Source organism: Coregonus lavaretus (genome assembly GCF_964263955.1).
Source record: "Coregonus lavaretus genome assembly, chromosome: 21".
NCBI lineage: Eukaryota > Metazoa > Chordata > Actinopteri > Salmoniformes > Salmonidae > Coregonus > Coregonus lavaretus.
Genome location: NC_140008.1, coordinates 33,795,998 through 33,815,475, shown reverse-complemented (window position 1 = coordinate 33,815,475; position 19,478 = coordinate 33,795,998). Strand labels below are relative to the sequence as shown.

Here is a 19,478-nt window from a genome sequence, read left to right as displayed (position 1 = left end):
CCAAAAATAATATGGTCGCTGTGATAGAACATTTATTTTTATTGCCGATTTTCTGCAAGTCCAATCTAATACAGCTGTAGCAGGCTCTCTTTCTCTCCCATCTCGATTTTAACCCACACCCCTTTCATTGCCACTTTGTTGCACAGTGTTTCCAGGCACTATATGTGTTAGCAATTGAGCTTGGAACGAGATTAGGCTTGAGGCTGGTGTGAGCCGGTACCTTTAGTGAGGTTGATCTCCCTGATGGTGTATCCCTCTCTCAGTCTGACCGACACCACACTGACTAGGTGGGCGTGCACTTCCTTCTCTGTGTGCTTCTTCCTCCTCATCACTAACGCAGGGTTCCCACTGGCTGACACCAGGTGCTCGTTGAACAGCTTGTGCTGAGACACTGGAAAACAGAATTGTTAACATGCCAACAAGATGTTCAATGTTTATAACAGCTTACAATTAGCCAATAAGTCTGCCATTTGAGCCAAAGTAATGGTCTGCTGAACTGCCTGCCAGCACTGTATCATTGCTCTACCTAGATGCTTTATTTAGAAGCAGTAAAATGCATATAAAAAAAAATGTATATGAAATGAAAGTACAATTATCAACATCATGCATTTTCACTTCCTCTGTTGATATCTCCACTGTGACAAACTCTCCTCCAGTAAAACAATACACCGGTAGGTAGGTATAGTATTTAACGTAATGAGAGATATTGGGAAGGAAAGACTGTAAAAAGACAGCCCATTTCATTATGTCTAGGTGAAGTCAGACCCAGCCATTAAACATTGTCCTTTCATCTGCATCTCTTTATGTTAAACCACTCAATATAAAGACTGACTTCTATTCAGAGAGCAGCCATCACTGTGGGTGTCTCCAACACATGATTCACAGATAATGACAGGGTGTTTGGAAATGACAAGAGCCTTGCACAAAAGCCACTGTAAAGTTAAAATAGAGTATAGTCTTTCACATCATGATATATCGTCTTGCACTTCACGTCTAGGGCGTCTTGCAACTGTGTCGGGCTTCATCAGGAAATACATAGCTGACGTTGTCCCCACAGTGAAGTTTCACTGTTCCCCAATCCAGCTACGACCTCCGCAGGACCATCAGACAGGCAAAAGCATAATATAGGAACAAGGTGGAATCCTATTACACTGGCTCCGATGCTCAACGCATGACGCAGGGGAAACAGTCCATTACGAATTACAAAAAGGAACACAAAGTCTGCATATTGCACCTATAATTATAATGTCAATACTAGCTACAGTGGTCAGCTAGCTTGGAGGAAGTATTTAGTGTTGTGTGCATTATGGCTGTGCACTTAGCTAGTTACCATCCCAATTGCCTACATTGCATACAGTTGAAGTCGGAAGTTTACATACACTTAGGTTGGAGTCATTAAAACTAGTTTTTCAACCACTCCACAAATGTATTGTTAACAAACTATAGTTTTGGCAAGTCGGTTAGGACATCTACTTTGTGTATGACACAAGTAATTTTTCCAACAATTGTTTACAGACAGATTATTTCACTTATAATTCACTGTATCACAATTCCAGTGGGTCAGAAGTTTACATGCACTAAGTTGACTGTGCCTTTAAACAGCTTGGCAAATTCCAGAAAATGATGTCATGACTTTAGAAGCTTCTGATAGGCTAATTGACATCATTTGAGTCAATTGGAGGTGTACCTGTGGATGTATTTCAAGACCTACCTTCAAACTCAGTGCCTCTTTGCTTGACATCATGGGAAAATCAAAAGAAATCAGCCAAGACCTCAGAAAAAAAATTGTAGACCACAAGTCTGGTTCATTCTTGGGAGCAATTTCCAAACGCCTGAAGGTACCACGTTCATCTGTACAAACAATAGTACGCAAGTATAAACACCATGGGACCACGCAACCTTCATACCGCTCAGGAAGGAGACGCGTTCTGTCTCCTAGAGATGAACGTAGTTTGGTGCGAATCAGTGCAAATCAATCGATGAACAACAGCAAAGGACCTTGTGAAGATGCTGGAGGAAACAGGTACAAAAGTCTCTATATACACAGTAAAACGAGTCCTATATCGACATAACCTGAAAGGCCGCTCAGCAAAGAAGAAGCCACTGCTCCAAAACCACCATAAAAAAGCCAGACTACGGTTTGTAACTGCACATGGGGACAAAGATCGTACTTTTTTGAGAAATGTCCTCTGGTCTGATGAAACAAAAATAGAACTGTTTGGCCATAATGACCATCGTTATGTTTGGAGGAAAAAGGGGGTACTTGCAAGCCAAAGAACACCATCCCAACCGTGAAGCACGGGGGTGGCAGCATCATGCTGTGGGGGTGCTTTGCTGCAGGAGGGACAGGTGCACTTCACAAAATAGATGGCATATGAGGAAGGAAAATTATGTGGATATATTGAAGCAACATCTCAAGACATCAGTCAGGAAGTTAAAGCTTGGTCACAAATGGGTCTTCCAAATGGACAATGACCCCAAGCATACTTCCAAAGTTGTGGCAAAATGGCTTAAGGCCAACAAAGTCAAGGTATTGGAGTGGCCATAACAAAGCCCTGACCTCAATCCTATAGAACATTTGTGGGCAGAACTGAAAAAGCATGTGCGAGCAAGGAGGCCTACAAACCTGACTCAGTTACACCAGCTCTGTCAGGAGGAATGGGCCAGAATTCACCCAACTTATTGTGGGAAGCTTGTGGAAGGCTACCTGAAACGTTTGATCCAAGTTAAACAATTTAAAGGCAATGCTACCAAATACTAATTGAGTGTATGTAAACTTCTGACCCACTGGGAATGCGATGAAAGAAATAAAAGCTTAAATAAATCATTCTCTCTACTATTATTCTGACATTTCACATTCTCAAAATAAAGTGGTGATCCTAACTGACCTAAGATAGGGACTTTTTACTGTGATTTAATGTCAGGAATTGTGAAAAACTGAGTTTAAATGTATTTGGCTAAGGTGTATGTAAACTTCCGTCTTCAACTGTATGAAGTGTGACTGGCTCATGACATTTAAACGTGGATGTACGGAGAAAATGCCCTCTTTTTTCCTTTTTGTTGTCACTCCTGTTGGCTCCCACATGAACATGCTCTCTGATTGGCTCCAAGTTATTGGCCACTGACGAGCATTGCGATTCTACAAGTAGAAACGGTAGGTTTGTCGCTACCGGGTTGGCAAGCAGCAGATACCGCTTTTGTTCTAGCAAGAGAAGGAACGGCATCCCACTGTGATAAGCACCGATCTGAAGTCTATCGTCAGTGAGATTCTCTGTGTGTTTCATGCTTTAGGCTACCTGATTCAATGACTACTGCCCTGTAGCACTAACATCTGCAATCATGAAGTGATTTGAAAGGCTGGTCATGGTACACATCACCTCCATCATCCCAGACCCACTCCAATTTGCATACCGCCCGAACAGATATACAGGCGATGCCATCTCAATTGCACTCCACACTGCCTTCTCCCACCTGGACAAAAGGAATACCTATGTGATAATTCTGTTCATCAACTACAGCTCAGCATTCAACACCATAGTGCCCTCCAAGCTCATCACCAACCCTGGGAATGAACACCTCCCTCTACAACTGGATCCTGGCCTTACTGACGGGCTGACCCCAGGTGGTGAGTGTAGGCAACAACACCTCTGCCACATTGATCCTCAATACGGGGGACCCCCAGGGATGTGTGCTCATCCCCCTCCCTGTTTACCCACGACTGTGTGGCCACGCATGACTCCATCATCAAGTTTGCTGACGAAACGACAGTGGAAGGCCTGATCACCAACGGCGATGAGACAGCCTGCAGGTCAGAGAAGTGGCAGTGTGGTGCCAGGACAACAACCTCTCCCTCAGCAAGACCAAGGAGCTGATGGTGGATTACAGGAAATAGGGGGGGGGGGGGGTGAACACCCCCATCCACATCAACGGGCCACCATAGAGAGGGTCAAGTTCCTCGGTGTCCACATCACTGAGGACTTAACATGGTCCTCTCACACCAGAACTGTTGTGAAGAAGGCACGGCAACGCCTCTTCTCCCTCAGGAGGCTGAAATGATTTGGCATGGCACCTCAGATTCTCAGGAACTTTTACAGCTGCATCACTGGTACGGCAACTGCACCGCTCGCGACCGGACGGCCCTACAGAGGGTGGTGAGGACGGCCCAGTGCATCACTGGGGGTGAGCTCCCAGCCATCCAGGACATACAGTTGAAGTTGGAAGTTTACACCTTAGCCAGATACATTTAAACTCTGTTTTTCACAATTCCTGACATTTAATCCTAGTAAAAACAAAAGTGGTATCTGCTGCTTGCCAACCCGGTAGCGACAAACCTACCGTTTCTACTTGTAGAATCGCAATGCACATCAGTGGCCAATAACTTGGAGCCAATCAGAGAGCATGTTCATGTGGGAGCCAACAGGAGTGACAACAAAAAGGAAAAAAGAGGGCATTTTCTCTGTACATCCACGTTTAAATGTCATGAGCCAGTCACGCTTCATACAGTTGAAGACGGAAGTTTACATACACCTTAGCCAAATACATTTAAACTCAGTTTTTCACAATTCCTGACATTAAATCACAGTAAAAAGTCCCTGTCTTAGGTCAGTTAGGATCACCACTTTATTTTAAGAATGTGAAATGTCAGAATAATAGTAGAGAGAATGATTTATTTCAGCTTTTATTTCTTTCATCACATTCCCAGTGGGTCAGAAGTTTACATACACTCAATTTTTTGGTAGCGTTGCCTTTAAATTGTTTAACTTGGGTCAAACATTTCAGGTAGCCTTCCACAAACTTCTCACAATAAGTTGGGTGAATTTTGGCCCATTCCTCCTGACAGAGCTGGTGTAACTGAGTCAGGTTTGTAGGCCTCCTTGCTCGCACACGCTTTTTCAGTTCTGCCCACACATTTTCTATAGGACTGAGGTCAGAGCTTTGTGATGGCCACTCCAATACCTTGACTTTGTTGTCCTTAAGCCATTTTGCCACAACTTTGGAAGTATGCTTGGGGTCATTGTCCATTTGGAAGACCATTTGCGACCAAGCTTTAACTTCCTGACTGATGTCTTGAGATGTTGCTTCAATATATCCACATAATTTTCCTTCCTCATGATGCCATCTATTTTGTGAAGTGCACCAGTCCCTCCTGCAGCAAAGCACCCCCACAGCATGATGCTGCCATCCCCGTGCTTCACGGTTGGGATGGTGTTCTTCGGCTTGCAAGCTTCCCCCTTTTTCCTCCAAACATAACGATGGTCATTATAGCCAAACAGTTATATATTTGTTTCATCAGACCAGAGGACATTTCTCCAAAAAGTACAATCTTTGTCCCCATGTGCAGTTGCAAACCATAGTCTGGCTTTTTTATGGCGGTTTTGGAGCAGTGGCTTCTTCCTTGCTGAGCGGCTTTTCAGGTTATGGCGATATAGGACTCGTTTTACTGTGGATATAGATACTTTTGTACCCGTTTCCTCCAGCATCTTCACAAGGTCCTTTGCTGTTGTTCTGGGATTGATTTGCACTTTTCACACCAAACTACGTTCATCTCTAAGAGACAGAATGTGTCTCCTTCCTGAGCGGTATGACGGCTGCGTGGTCCCATGGTGTTTATACTTGCGTACTATTGTTTGTACAGATGAACGTGGTACCTTCAGGCGTTTGGAAATTGCTCCCAAGGACGAACCAGACTTGTGGAGGTCTACAATTTTTTTCTGAGGTCTTGGCTGATTTCTTTTGATTTTCCCATAATGTCAAGCAAAGAGGCACTGAGTTTGAAGGTAGGTCTTGAAATACATCCACAGGTACACCTCCAATTGACTCAAATGATGTCAATTAGCCTATCAGAAGCTTCTAAAGTCATGACATCATATTCTGGAATTTTCCAAGCTGTTTAAAGGCACAGTCAACTTAGTGTATGTAAACTTCTGACCCACTGGAATTGTGATACAGTGAATTATAAGTGAAATAATCTGTCTGGTAAACAATTGTTGGAAAAATTACTTTTGTCATGCACAAAGTAGATGTCCTAACCGACTTGCCAAAACTATAGTTTGTTAACAAGAAATTTGTGGAGTGCTTGAAAAACGAGTTTTAATGACTCCAACCTAAGTGTATGTAAACTTCTGACTTCAACTGTGTATGTATGTATGTATGTATGTATGTATGTATGTATGTATGTATGTATGTATGTATGTATGTATGTATGTATGTATGTATGTATGTATGTATGTATGTATGTATATATATATATATATATATATATAGGGTAAGGTGACTAGGCATCAGGATATATGATAAACAGAGTAGCAGCAGTGTATACGATGATTGTATGTGAGTGTGTGTGCGTGTAGAGTCAGTATAAATGTGTGTGCGTGTTGTGTGTGCGTAAGCAAATGAAGTGAGTAAGTGAGTGAATGAGTGTTGGAGTGTCAGTGTGCGTGAGTGTGTAGAGTCCTTTGAGTGTGCATAAATAAAATACAAGGGTCAACTCAGATAGTCCGTATAGCCATTTTGTTAGCTATTTAGCAGTCTTATGGCTTGGGAATAGAAATTGTTCTATTTTCTATTATTATCTATATTATTATTACTGCACTGTTGGAAAGAGCTCTCAAGGTAAGAATTTCACTGTACTGTTTTACAATGTCAAATATCACGACATTCAATTTAATCATATATCGGCCCAACCCTAACGAATGCCATGCCCTTTCTTACCACAGTTGTACTCAGGGTTCATGGATTCGCTGTTCTTGAGGAAGGAGTATGTGAGTAAGGCCTTGTGGTAGGTGTTCATATCCTGACTGGCCAGGTCAGGCTCAGGGCAGCTGGACAGGTAGGAGCCAAAGGTCGCCAGGGAGATAAACTTCATCAACTCAACGTTAGGGATGTACCCAAAACTACAATTGTAGGAGTAGGCCCCGCCCACCTAACAGACAGACACAGAGAATAGCAACGATATATGAAACCAATCACAACCATAGACTCTCCACAATATGTCAATTACAGTGTGGATCATAAGTATTCACCCCACTTGGATTTTGTGTTGCGTTTCAAAGTGGGATTGAAATGCATTTAATTTGACATTTTTGTCATTGATCTACACAAGATACTCCATAATGTCAAAGTGAAAAGAAAATTCTACAAATGTTTACAAATTTATAAAAATGTAATAACTAAAATATAGTCGTTGCATAAGTATTCACCCCCCTTTGTTGACGCAAGCCTAAATAAGTTCAGGAGTAAAATTTGGTTTAACCCTTTACACTCGTGGGAATTGGCCTATATGGATAGGGAAAAATTAAAATATTACTTACAGAATAAATATGAAAAGCATAACCATGATAGCTATTGAAAGGCAACAGTTTGGAGATAATAGAAAAAGTATTAGACCAAAGCTGAGGACACAACAGTTCACCTGACACAAGACTGAATCCAAACATTACACTGTTGATTTTGTGTTACATTTACTGTACTTTTCACCCCATTTGTTGATAACGAAATCTGAAAATATTCCTGAAAAATTGGGGTAGTTGCAACATAAGACAGAAAAATGACAAGGGTTTGAGTGAAAGGACTAACTGGTGTTTCCAAGTGGCCACACACCTCTATAAAGTGTGCACAGCTCCTAAGTAATTTCAATGCACTTTCACTCAAAAGAAGTGTCTTCAACTATAAGGTGCTTTTTTGAGCTCTCCTAGCTATCCCGTTGAGGAACTAGAGCAAGCACACTTGTAGTTGTTTTGTATGGAACACAACCCTGCATCCCCGCCATCACACAATTACAGTTGTTTATGCAATCCCAAAACTGCAATCTGGTTCAGGTGGGCATCATTTGAAAGCTAGTTCTGTTGCCAACATGACTAGCTAAGTTATAAAATACGATCTTACCGTGTTAGACTTTCACAAGGCAATTCAGTGAAACCGATTGTAATTTTGGTGCGCATAGAAAGGAGTCATGCGTGCATTCAGGTGCGTGTTCTGTGGCAAATGTTCTTTACAATAGACAAACATAGGCTCATTCTGTTAAGAACAGCCCAGGGTATGACGCCATGTCATCTTGTAACTGTACATCAAACATTAGTGATCATAAACGTTGACACTCTATATGACATGAGTTTATGATATGCGGTATTTATCATAATACTCAACGTCTCATCTTTCAAAATACATAGAGTCCTCTTAATTTACAGAACTTCCCTCACTGAGACAACAAAAAAATGAGCAAAAGTTGCTGAATTAGCTGGAGGGATGGGGGCAACTTCTTGTTGTGTGCAGTGCTCAAGTTCAGAACGGCTATCAGTTAAAACCCATACAGCGCTGTGAAGAACAGAGCGTGAGCTCTGGCGTAATTTATAGCATGTTTCTGTACAGCCACTGCGTTCCAATTTAGGTGCTCATCAGTGCACAAATCTGTCATTTTCAACCCGTATACTGGTACGAGCTAGTATTGCTTACACCAGCCTCTCTACATCCCTGCTGTGTAGTCACGTGGGTCGCGCATCAGCCAAGCTAGGTACGAGTGTTAAGGGCTACCAAATCACATAAGTCCAACACAACACATCACTGAGTAACTGCCTGCATAATTGGGGAGTTTTTCAGGATCAAAAGAAACGGGATGGAGCTAAGCACAGGCAAAATCCTAGAGGAAAACCTGGTTCAGTCTACTTTCCACCAGACACTGGGAGACAAATTCACCTTTCAGCAGGACAACAACCTACAACACAAGGCCAAATCTACACTGGAGTTGCTTCCAAGAAAACAGCTAATGTTCCTGAGTGGCCAAGTTACCATTTTGACTTAAATCTGCTTCAAATCTATGGCAAGACTTGAAAATTGCTGTGTAGCCATGACCCCCAACGCCTTGACAGAGCTTGAATAATTATTTTTAGAATAATGGCCAAATATTGCACAATCCAGGTGTGCAAAGCTCTTAGAGACTAACCCAAGAAGACTCACAGCTGTAATCGCTGCCAAATGTCTTTCTGACATGTATTGACTGAGGGGGTGAATACTTATCTAATCAAGGTATATTTGTGTTTTATTTTCCATTAGTTTTTAAGAAGTGTTAGAAAAGAAAAAACACTTTGTGTAGCCAAAAAATGTCAATTAAATCCATTTTAATCCCACTTTGTAACACAATAAAATGTGAAGAAATCCAAGGGGGGTGAATACTTACGATACCCACTGTACATAAAAATATTTTCAGAACTAACTTTCATTACAAAAATACTGTTATTGAATGACAGATATCAGACCATATTTAGTAGATGGACTTTTCTAAAGGGCAGTTGCCTGCTAGCCTGGAATCCAAACTGAATCCATGCTGCGTTTCACTTTGTTTCACTTAGTTAAACAGAGCATGGATTCCGTTTGGATTCCAGGCTAGTTGCCTGCCTCTGTTGAGAAGATACAACAATCTATGCAGTAGATGACAGACAGCAGTTCTCATGGTGTGTCAGCATGTTGTAATGTAGACTGAATACAAATAGCAGTTTGACCCACTGGGCTATGTTGTGGCATGTTTCAGTACCTGGACGAAGGAGCAGGCGATGGTTCCACTCCTGAGCTGGTTCAGAAGAGTCTCACACACAGCCACATCAGGCACACTGGTCACCCCATCTGTGATGATGATTATACCTGGGAGAGGTGACAGGAATAGTGTCATAAGTCTAAAAGAATCAATCATATATAAATTAATCAGATCATGCATCTCCCTTCGAATGGTGCCTTTAGACAATTACTCCGATAGTGCCCTTTCAGACCTGGCTATGGGTTGCAACAAAGGAGGACCTTATCATAAGTCTGACTCAAACAAGTATCATTTCTCCCTATGGAACCAGCCTTGAGAAGCTCAACTTTAAAAGCAAAGGTATTGACAGACTTAACCAACCTGCGGAGGAGTTGGGGGGCAGCAGCTGAAGAGCTAGGATGCCCTGTCGCACCATGCTGACCAGCCCTACGTCTGCAGTCACCATGGAAACGCCATGTTTCCTCACAGGCACCTCCTCCATGGTGATGTCACTACCAAGCCCGGGGCACGGGATTGGCCCATCAGACTATCAGAGACAAATTTAATAATAATCAACCTGGAAATTATATCAAACATTTTCTAACAACATTTTCATAGTCATACTCAACTCCAGAGCCATATACTGTACAGTCAGTTACAAAATTATTGGCACCCAAGATAAAGATTAGCAAAAAAGAATGTATAAAATAAATAATACAAATACTGAGCTATATTTTTGCTCCAAAAAATTGGGAAATTATATTATTTTGAACTAATACAATTCCTCAGAGAAATATATTTTGTTTAACAAGTAATAATAAAAATATCTAAAAAAGATAAGGTAAAAGTTATTGGACCCGTTTTCAATACTCCGCAAAACACCCCTTGTGAGGATAACGACACTGAGCCTTTTTCTAAAATGTTTTATGAGATTGGAGACCACATTGGGAGGGACCTTAGATCATTCCTCCATACAGAATCTTTCCAGATCCTGTATATATTCTTCATCTGTGCTTAAGGACTGCCCTCTTCAATTCAAACCACAAGTTTTCAATGGGGTTCTAGTCCGGAGAATGAGATGGCCATTGCAAAATGTTGATTTAGTGGTCAATTAAACAATTTCTTTGTGAATTTTGATATGTGCTATGTTTTATTGTCTTGCTGGAAGATCCATTTGCGGCCAAGTTTCAGCCTCCTGGCAGAAGCAACAGGGTTTTTAGTTAAAATGTCCTGGTACTTGGTAAAATTCATGATGCAGTTGACCTTAACAAGAGCCCCAGGACCAGTGGAAGCAACAACAAAAAAAGCCCCATAACATCAAAGACCCACCACCATATTTTACAGTAGGTGTGAGGTTATTTTCTGCATATGATATCCTTCTTTTGACACCAAACCCACCACTGGTGTGCGTGACCAAAGAGCTCTATTTTGAAGTCATCTGACCTTAGCACCAATTCCAATCCACGTGCCAATGCCGTTTAGCAAACTCCAGGCATTTACATTTCTTGGTTGCTCTCAATTAAAGGCTTTTTTTCTGGCAACCCTTTCAAATAGCCTATTGGCATGGATGTGGTGTCTAATGCTAGATTTGGACACTTGGTGAACCAAAGATGCGACCAAGTTCTGTAATTCTCCAAAGGCCCTTGGACTTTTCTGTGCCTCCTGAACCATATTCCTCAGTGTCCGTGGGGACAAGATACACATGCATCCAATACAAGGCAAGTTTACCACTGTTCCACTGTGTTTAAACTTTTTAATTGTTGCCCTAATAGTGGTAAGTGGTATATTTGTTTAGCAATTTTTTTGTACCCATTGCATGATTTATTAAGGTCAACAACCATTTGTCTCTTTTCGATTGTGAGTTCTTTGCCTTTTCCCATGGTGATGATGATCAAAGTGATTTTACATGCGTTACCTCATTTTATACCCCAGTGAAACAGGAAGCCATGGAAGGCCACAATACAGTTCCTTAAAATGCGTACAATATAGCTCTGTAATTGTATTATTTATTTTATAGACTATTTTTTGCTCATCTTTATCAAGGGTGCCAATCATTTTGGAACTGACTGTATTATACATATGTAAATATATGGTTCTGTTCTAGAGTAAAAAGATTGACGGATGACCTAAAGGTTGTCACTGGTTCAAGTGATGGTCACTGGTTCATAGCTTCCATTGTAATTGAAGCTCTGAATATAGTACTGTAATAACCATGTGTCCTCTTGCCTGGTCGTGCTGCTGTTGAAGATGGTTGTGCTGCTGTTGTAGGACCTCTGCAGTGTTGTTCTCCACTGATCGCAGCTGCTGGTAGATCTGGTGTAGGAACTGATCCAGGGCTGTACGATCCAGCTGACAACCCTGCACCAACACCTACAGTCAAAGCACACACAACACAGTTTCCTTATAGGTGTGATGGAGTGGAACGTGCTTCTAGTTTTCAGTAGCGATGCACTTAACCGTCAGCTACATAGGCTCACATGACTAGAATGTATTACTATAGTTCCTGTTCCCATTAAAATATGTCTCCGTCTCAATCATGGGTAGCGCATCTACCTGCACCAGCAAAATAATGATTTAATGTCTCTTGTTCAATCACCAAGAAGTATATAATTTTGATATGAATATTATGATCACCTGGTGTGTATTGAGCCCAATAATGGAGGAATAAGCCAGGATAGTGACGAAGATTTCCGGCTGGAATACATGATCTGTGCCTGGAACATTGAAGGGTCGGACCAGTCCAGCTAAGCATCGTGACAAGGCATGGAATACCTCATCAAATATCATCTCCCCCGTGCTGTCATCCTGTGAACAGAGGGAAAAACTAACATGATGTACCTAACACATCAAACAACACATCATGAGGAGGATCTGCTCTTGGCAGTCTACCAAAATAGCCATAGCATGAAAGTGTGATATGTAACACGATTGTCATAAAGGATTGTAAACTTCCTCCTGCCGTCAAAAAGAAAAGCATCCCTTCATAGATGCTTGTAAAATAGTCATAAGGCCACATTCTGTCTGATCAACAGGGTTCAAATCCGGGTCTCCTGCATGCCATTGATTATAACTGCTTGCTTGTTTTCTAATGGAGCTAAGGAAGGTCTTCAGTTCTCAGTGGTTCAGAGAACCACCTCCATTATAGGTTCAAACATTTTCCAAAACGTAATTCGTGGGAAAACTGCATTCTAAACAGTGCACCTGATGAGAGCGATTAAATATGTGACAGGGATGACAATCTCCATTAGAAACTTAGAAAGAGGGGCAATCTAAAGTAGCAACCCATCCTAGTTGTTGCAAATGACTAGGATTGTGCCTTTGGCTTCTGGACAATGAAAGGAAGTTGATATGAAAACCAATAGAACAGGAGAGAAATGGAATATGAGGAAGTCTTTCATAGGTGGCGTGTCAAATAGTCTAGGGAAGTAAATAAAAATACATTTGCCAAAATTATATAATTACTCCTGTCCATACAGAAATGAATAAAATACTTCAAAATACTTCACCAGAAAGCACGACTTAGCCACAGAGGAATCGAGGATCATTAGCTTATATTTTTGTATAGCTGTGGATTGTTTCAAATCACAAGCTTTTAGGCCTATGCCTATTTGAGAAGCCCGCAAGTTGAGACAAGAAGAAGGGGAGGGGTGTGTGGCAAAGATATAGGCTAGTCTCTCTCCAGAATGGCTCATCTGTCTCCCGCCAATTCTTAGCATTCATTGTTTCACTTTGTGAATTGTTTGCCCATTGATTGTTTATTTTTATCAATTCCCCATTACATATGTCACCAGCAGTAAACATATGTAATTGGGAATTGATAAATAGAGTAGCTCAAGACCTATAGAAAGGGAGGCAGACAGGCTGAGTAGAGAAGAATGGAATTTAAAGAACCTGAATTTATCTTATTTTCTACAGTTTTTTTTGTCAGCTTTATGTATTTTGACTTAGTTGACAATTAAGTTATAAGCCTACTGCTGCATTGGCCTATAGGCTATGAGTTCCATGCACTCATTTCTTTAGCCGCCAATGGATCACGGTGTGTCAATGTGTCCATATGGCAGAGGCTGGTGCTCTCGCATTAGTTTAATCTTAATTTCTAGATGTATACAATTTTAATTCAGATTTTTATGATTAACCACGTGACAATGATTTTGAGAAACGAAAACGTTATTGTTGAAATGAAACTGTTCCACGGAAATGCACATATGTAAATCATAACTGGCACACAGATCGGTACAAATGGTAGGATAAAATGTAAGCTTCCCTAAACTTGAAACTCATGCGCCTATGAAGTCTTTACAAAATAATTGCCTCCACGTTTCCATAGTTGGATTTGGCTATAGGCTACTTTGAGGCAAGGTAAGACATGCCTCATAATATGAAGTAAAACATTCAGGTTTCAAACAATTAAGTAGGCCTTTGTTAAAAAAAATGCATTCTGCCTCCAGCTCATATTGTAAAGTGGTGGTGATTCCCGCTCAAAGTAGGCTCTATATGCTGTGTGTTTGTGATAGTTGTGTTGGATAAATAAGATAGGCTACATGATGACTAACGAAAATACACACACGCCAATTTAATTCCACTATATTATGCAAATTAACCTATAGACCGATAAGCGTGACGGTGAAATGTATTTCCATCGACTGGTATTTCCATCTATGAATAAAAATTATTCTTTTGCAATGGGATTGTTTTTCTCCTGGTCATTTTGGCAGGCAACAGTTTTATTTATCTGATTTTCTTCTTTTTGGGGGGGGGGGGGGCAAAAGCCAGATAATGGAAACCCTGCTCCTTTAGCTCCATTAGGTATCTGTTTTAACCCAAGTAGCTTTGATTGTGTTTAGTAGCCTAGTTTGTAACTTGTTGAAGAAGCCTCTTTACTCACCACGATCCCAGTGGAGGGGCTGAGGTCCAGCTCGATGATGAAGCGGTACCTGCGGGCCAGGAAGGTGACCCGAGTGGAGGGTACCAGCAGGTAGGGCATGGTGGAGGGGGAGAAGTCTGGCTGCCATCCCTTCGGCAAGATGCTGAGCAGGTCCAGCTCATTCTCAGAGTTCAGCTGCACAGAAGGTGGAACCACAACAATCATCATAAACAACAATCCCACGGAAATATGGTCATTTAGCAGATGCTTAGTTTCATCCAAAGCAAAATTTTATACATCAATTCAGTATATGTGGCCCATGCGGGAACATCAGTACATAATAATAATAATAATAATAATAGTGATTGAACCATCTCCTCTGGGCTGGTCCCAGATCTGTTTATGCTGTTTTGCCAACCCCTATGGTCGTTGTCATTGACGAGACAGCACAACAGATCTAGGAGCAGGCTGCATCTCCTCCAGTAGAGCTAATTAACCCACCAGTTCAGACTTTGGGGCTGGCCAAATGACCTGGTTGAGCTTGCCCAGGAACCAGGCCAGACGTACGTTCCGTGAGATACGGTACTCCTCTTTCATCAGCAGGTACACCTGGTCTGCCTCCTCCACCTGAAGAAAGAGAATATTCAAACATATAGTATTCTCCTGAAAAAATGACAGCGCCTGATCACCCATGCATGTTTCTGCAAATATCTTGGTGAACTTTGACATCTTGATGAACTTTGTTAATGGGTACAGAGGTTGCAGACTGCATCTGCAAGGGAAGGACTATCCTGACACTGTACCTTTTGTTCAATATTGTCTTAGCAAGAAGAGACACTTTATTTATGTCAGTAAGCGAGGCTTAACCACAATACATTGACAACATTAAACATTTTGCATATTCTGGGTGTAAAGTTTTCCAGCCAGTATCATATGCCATTATGCTGGGTGACATCATTGCAAAGCTTAATGAGCAGCAATCTGATCCCAAATTGACTAATGTCATGCACGGCACGACTCATGAGTCATGCACGACTCATGGGCGGCGCACAATTGGCCCAGCGTTGTCCAGGGTAGGGGAGGGAATGGCCGGCAGGGATGTAGCTCAGTTGATAGAGCATGGCGTTTGTAACGCCAGGATTGTGGGTTCGATTCCCACGGGGGGGCAGTATAAAAAAAGAAAATGTATTCACTAACTGTAAGTCGCTCTGGATAAGAGCGTCTGCTAAATGACTAAAATGTAAATGTAAAATGACACTGGCAAAACAACCTGGCTATAGCTAAATATGGCCTCCCAAACTACTGTAATTGTCCCTGTATTTTACAGCATATGTAACGTTACAGTATCAGTTGGTATGCTCAGTTCAAGCGCGAGCGCTTTGCAACGCCACAACTCATGTTACACTGCTAGCTGTTTTACTTGGAGAAGATAGCTATAGCTAGCATAACAAGCTATAGCTAGCGCTAGTGACAGGTCAAGGCTACAAAAACATGAACCTCAGTAAATTACCTCATTGTCCTGTCTCTCTGCCATGCCTTGTATGGCATAACTAGCAGGTTCTGTGAAAGCTCCGAGGGTATTTTCAGGCCCTGGCTGACATATAACGACTTGTTTAGTTCGTTTTCATGCACGATTGCTGGCTATCGTTGTATTTTGTTTATTTGGTTAAGATGCACGTGACCTGGATGCTTGAGTCCTCGTCTTTGCACCGGAACAACACAACTAGGCTTAGAGGGTTTTGTAGTTCTATTTTATTTTGATTCCGATATGACAAGCTTTCTGAAAATAATGTGTGCAGATAAGCGATATAACATATATTATTGAATATTTCACGGCATGATGACTCAAATATACGATTATGTGGCTGACTACAGTAAAATGTTGAACATACAGCAAAATTATTCTCACTGGAGCATGCGAGCTGTTGCGCTCATTGTTTACTTCCGGTTAAGATTTATTTATTTAGCTAGCTAGCAAGTTCCCATAAAGAGAGGCGAATAAAAATGCAGGTAAGGTGCATGTTCTACAAACGTAAAATGTCTAAGCAGTCAGTTGTTTGAAATTACATCCAGTGAATAAAATACAAAATCACCATCGCAGGTTAAATATTTCGTTTGATTCAGTTTACGTTACCCCAAGTCACTCTGCTACTGTAGGTAACTAGCTAAAAGGCTAACAGCTAACGTTAGGTAGCTAATCAAATGTCTCTTTATTTGTTTAAATCAAGCAACGGGAAGAAAAGCTGTTGGAAGCATCCGTGGAATCACTTATTTCCCGCGTGGCTCATCTCAAAAACGCTCTTCAAAGTTTCATCTACAAGTTGGAAAACGAGTATGAAAGACTGACATGGTAAGTGACGAGCTAACTTTAGTTAGCATTGCGCATGCAACACTTTGAAATGATGAGCTGTTTGCTAACTCTCGAGAACCCAAGCCCGTACAGCCATTGGGTTCTCGTTCAAACAAATGACCACAGCGTGCCGTGTATAATGTTGAGTTTGGAGAAAGCTAACTAGCTAGGTCCCAGTGTTGCTTTTGGAATTACATCAATTAAACCAATCTGTAAGACTTGGCTAGCTAACGACTTATTTGGATAAATACACATTATTCATTTTCAGACATACTCTACTAGCTAATTCATGAAGTTGTTGTCTCTGTTATTGAACAACTTGGACAACAGGCCCTCTGTGTTGGACAACTTTGCCCTCCTGTCCGGTCAGTTGAATACCATCAATAAACTGTTGAGGAATGAGAAGACACCATCTTTCCGTCAGCAGGTCATCATCCCCCTTCTGCTGTCTCCAGACAGGGATGAGGAACTAGCTGTGAGTATATTTTCTGTGGACAAGGATTACCCTGGTTAAACCAGACTGAATGCTGTGCTCACCAATAATGAGAATAGCGTTGAGTCTGGTTTAGCCAGGCTAGAAGAGGATGGCTTTACAGACACACATACCGGTACCCTAGTCTTTGCTTACATCCATACACTCTGTGCCCACACTCCAGAAACTGACAGAGCAGCGTGTGCCTGTGTTCAGCCATGAGATTGTGCCAGATCACCTGCGCACGAAGCCTGATCCTGAGGTGGAGGAGCAGGAGAAACAGCTGAGTGCAGAAGCTGCCCGGATAGGACCAGAGGTGGCACAGGTAAACAGACATGGTCTTTATCTAATCATACAAGTTCTTTATGGCAGCAGTCTGAGAGGAGAGTAGGGCCCTGGTTCACATAAGGCAACCTGTATCCTTTTCATACTACTGAGTGAAGTTGTACATCCACCATTTGTTGGAAAGGACAATACGACAAGAAAATATTGTGGCCACTTCAAGCCAGTATGACGGACGTCAATATGCTTGCTTAGTAGCTTCACTTCCTCCCTGCCTCGGTACAGTGGCCGTACAACAGCTCATACCAGAGTAATCTGCCCGCTTGACCATACCTTTAGCCAGTTGTGCCACTGAAAAGGTACAAATTTGGCAAGTGGATACATTTCAAGCTGTGGAGTGAGCTTAAAGTACAATACATTTGTTACATAATGAACATGACCATGGTGTATGGTGGGAAGACACAATTCTAAGTAAAATGGTTCTTGTCATGTAATGCACATTGTAGTCTTTTTATCCCACAACTATATTTGGAAGCATCCTTTGTTTTCCCCCCAACAGAAACAAATCCAGACACTGAATAAGCTATGTTCAAATCTACTGGAGAAACTGAACAATCCTCGCGATGACAGGGATGCAGAAAGTGCAGGTACAATGACTGAACCAAGATAACTTATTTACCTGAACATTTAGGCAAGCTAACCTAAGAACTGTGTTATGAAGTTGATATTGATGCTTATGTACTCAAAATGTACAGACGGTCTAACCTAAGGTCTATGTTATGGAGTTGATACAATTGCACTCTACTCTCTGTTTCAGCTATACGGCAGAACAAACCATCATTCAACATTGCTGACACCAATGCACTGGTGGCAGCGGTGGGCTTTGGGAAGGGGCTTTCGAAGTGCAGGCCCCCCGGGCCCGTTGCCCCTGGACACCCAGGACAAGGACCCATGATGAGTGGAGGTCCCACCTTACAGCAGGTTACCATCGGTGGGGGTTCAGGCCAGCAGCAAGGCATGGGGCCTGGTGCTCCTCAGCAACAGGGACAGCCAGGTATGATGCTCCTGAATATCATTGTCTGGCTTTGCTACACTTTGAAGTCTTGTATTCACTTGAAGGCCGTAAATCAAGGTTCTACAGACTTGAATAATAAAGGCAGTGGGTTTCTCAGACACAGATTATACCTAGTCCTGGACTAAAAATAACTGTAAATAGAGAACTTGGCTTAACCTGTGTCTGAGGACCCGGCCCTAAAGGTATTGATCAAAAGACTGCGCTATAACTGACCTATTTATTTTTTCAGGCAAAATGCCAAGCAACATCAAGACAAACATCAAGGCTGCCTCCTCAATGCATCCTTACAACCGATAAGATTCTCTCTCTATCCCATACTGATGAAGTATTCAGGAGGCTGAGAGAGTAAGTGACGTAAAGCAATGGAAATATTAATATCTTATCTTTTGATTAAATAAATCAGTTTGAGAAGAAGGCATCATACTGTGTCAGTGAATGTGCAGAATGTAGTGAAATGAATATATGTGCTTCAATTTGTAAACACTAGATGGCACAGTCTTTCCATTTTATATTCGAGGGACAAGACATTTTGAGAACTTGGTATTTGTTGCAGAAAATCTAAATGAGATTTTATATTAATAGTGAATAAAGGGAATATTAGAGCTTTATTTCAATTGTACCTTTATCCAGATACCCCACGATATGTTAATATTTCACACAATGAAAATCTGTTATCACAGGCATTATGTTGAGCTATGTCTTTCAGAAATATATAACACAAGTGTGGAGTTTAGGGTCAGTCAGAGAACAGGCATTATATTTCAAACCTTATATTTCAACTGCTTCACCATGTTGTCTGTCCAGTCTTTTGAACCCTAGCACTGCTTCCTTCCCTCCCTACACTTTGCCTCCATTGTGGCCATTATAAATATTGTAGGACCGGTGAGAGTAATGCAGCTGGACATTGCACTGCCTGGCCTGATAACGTCA

General features: G+C 41.6%; 2 protein-coding genes across 2 annotated transcripts in view; one reads left to right on the top strand and one right to left on the bottom strand.

The window, feature by feature from the left end:
* The window catches only part of LOC311149011 (KICSTOR complex protein SZT2-like), a 130,346-nt gene extending 114,311 nt beyond the window's left edge, over nt 1-16,035 (bottom strand). The window contains exons 1-9 of the mRNA XM_084186082.1: nt 15,880-16,035; nt 14,871-14,996; nt 14,391-14,564; nt 12,140-12,310; nt 11,732-11,875; nt 9,887-10,052; nt 9,527-9,633; nt 6,712-6,922; nt 221-391 (exon numbers count right to left, since the gene is read on the bottom strand). Of these exons, the coding sequence (XP_084042208.1) occupies nt 221-391; nt 6,712-6,922; nt 9,527-9,633; nt 9,887-10,052; nt 11,732-11,875; nt 12,140-12,310; nt 14,391-14,564; nt 14,871-14,996; nt 15,880-15,903 (1,294 nt within the window). The 5' untranslated portion in view covers nt 15,904-16,035. The remainder of the gene's footprint in view (nt 1-220; nt 392-6,711; nt 6,923-9,526; nt 9,634-9,886; nt 10,053-11,731; nt 11,876-12,139; nt 12,311-14,390; nt 14,565-14,870; nt 14,997-15,879) is intronic.
* Nucleotides 16,036-16,112: 77 nt separating this feature from the next.
* med8 (mediator complex subunit 8) lies at nt 16,113-19,151 on the top strand. The gene is made up of 7 exons (XM_084185581.1): nt 16,113-16,379; nt 16,598-16,719; nt 17,050-17,194; nt 17,376-17,516; nt 18,033-18,120; nt 18,291-18,527; nt 18,778-19,151. The coding sequence occupies exons 1-7, from the start codon at nt 16,374-16,376 to the stop codon at nt 18,843-18,845; spliced, it is 807 nt and encodes a 268-aa protein (XP_084041707.1). The 5' UTR covers nt 16,113-16,373; the 3' UTR covers nt 18,846-19,151.
* Nucleotides 19,152-19,478: the final 327 nt, after the last annotated feature.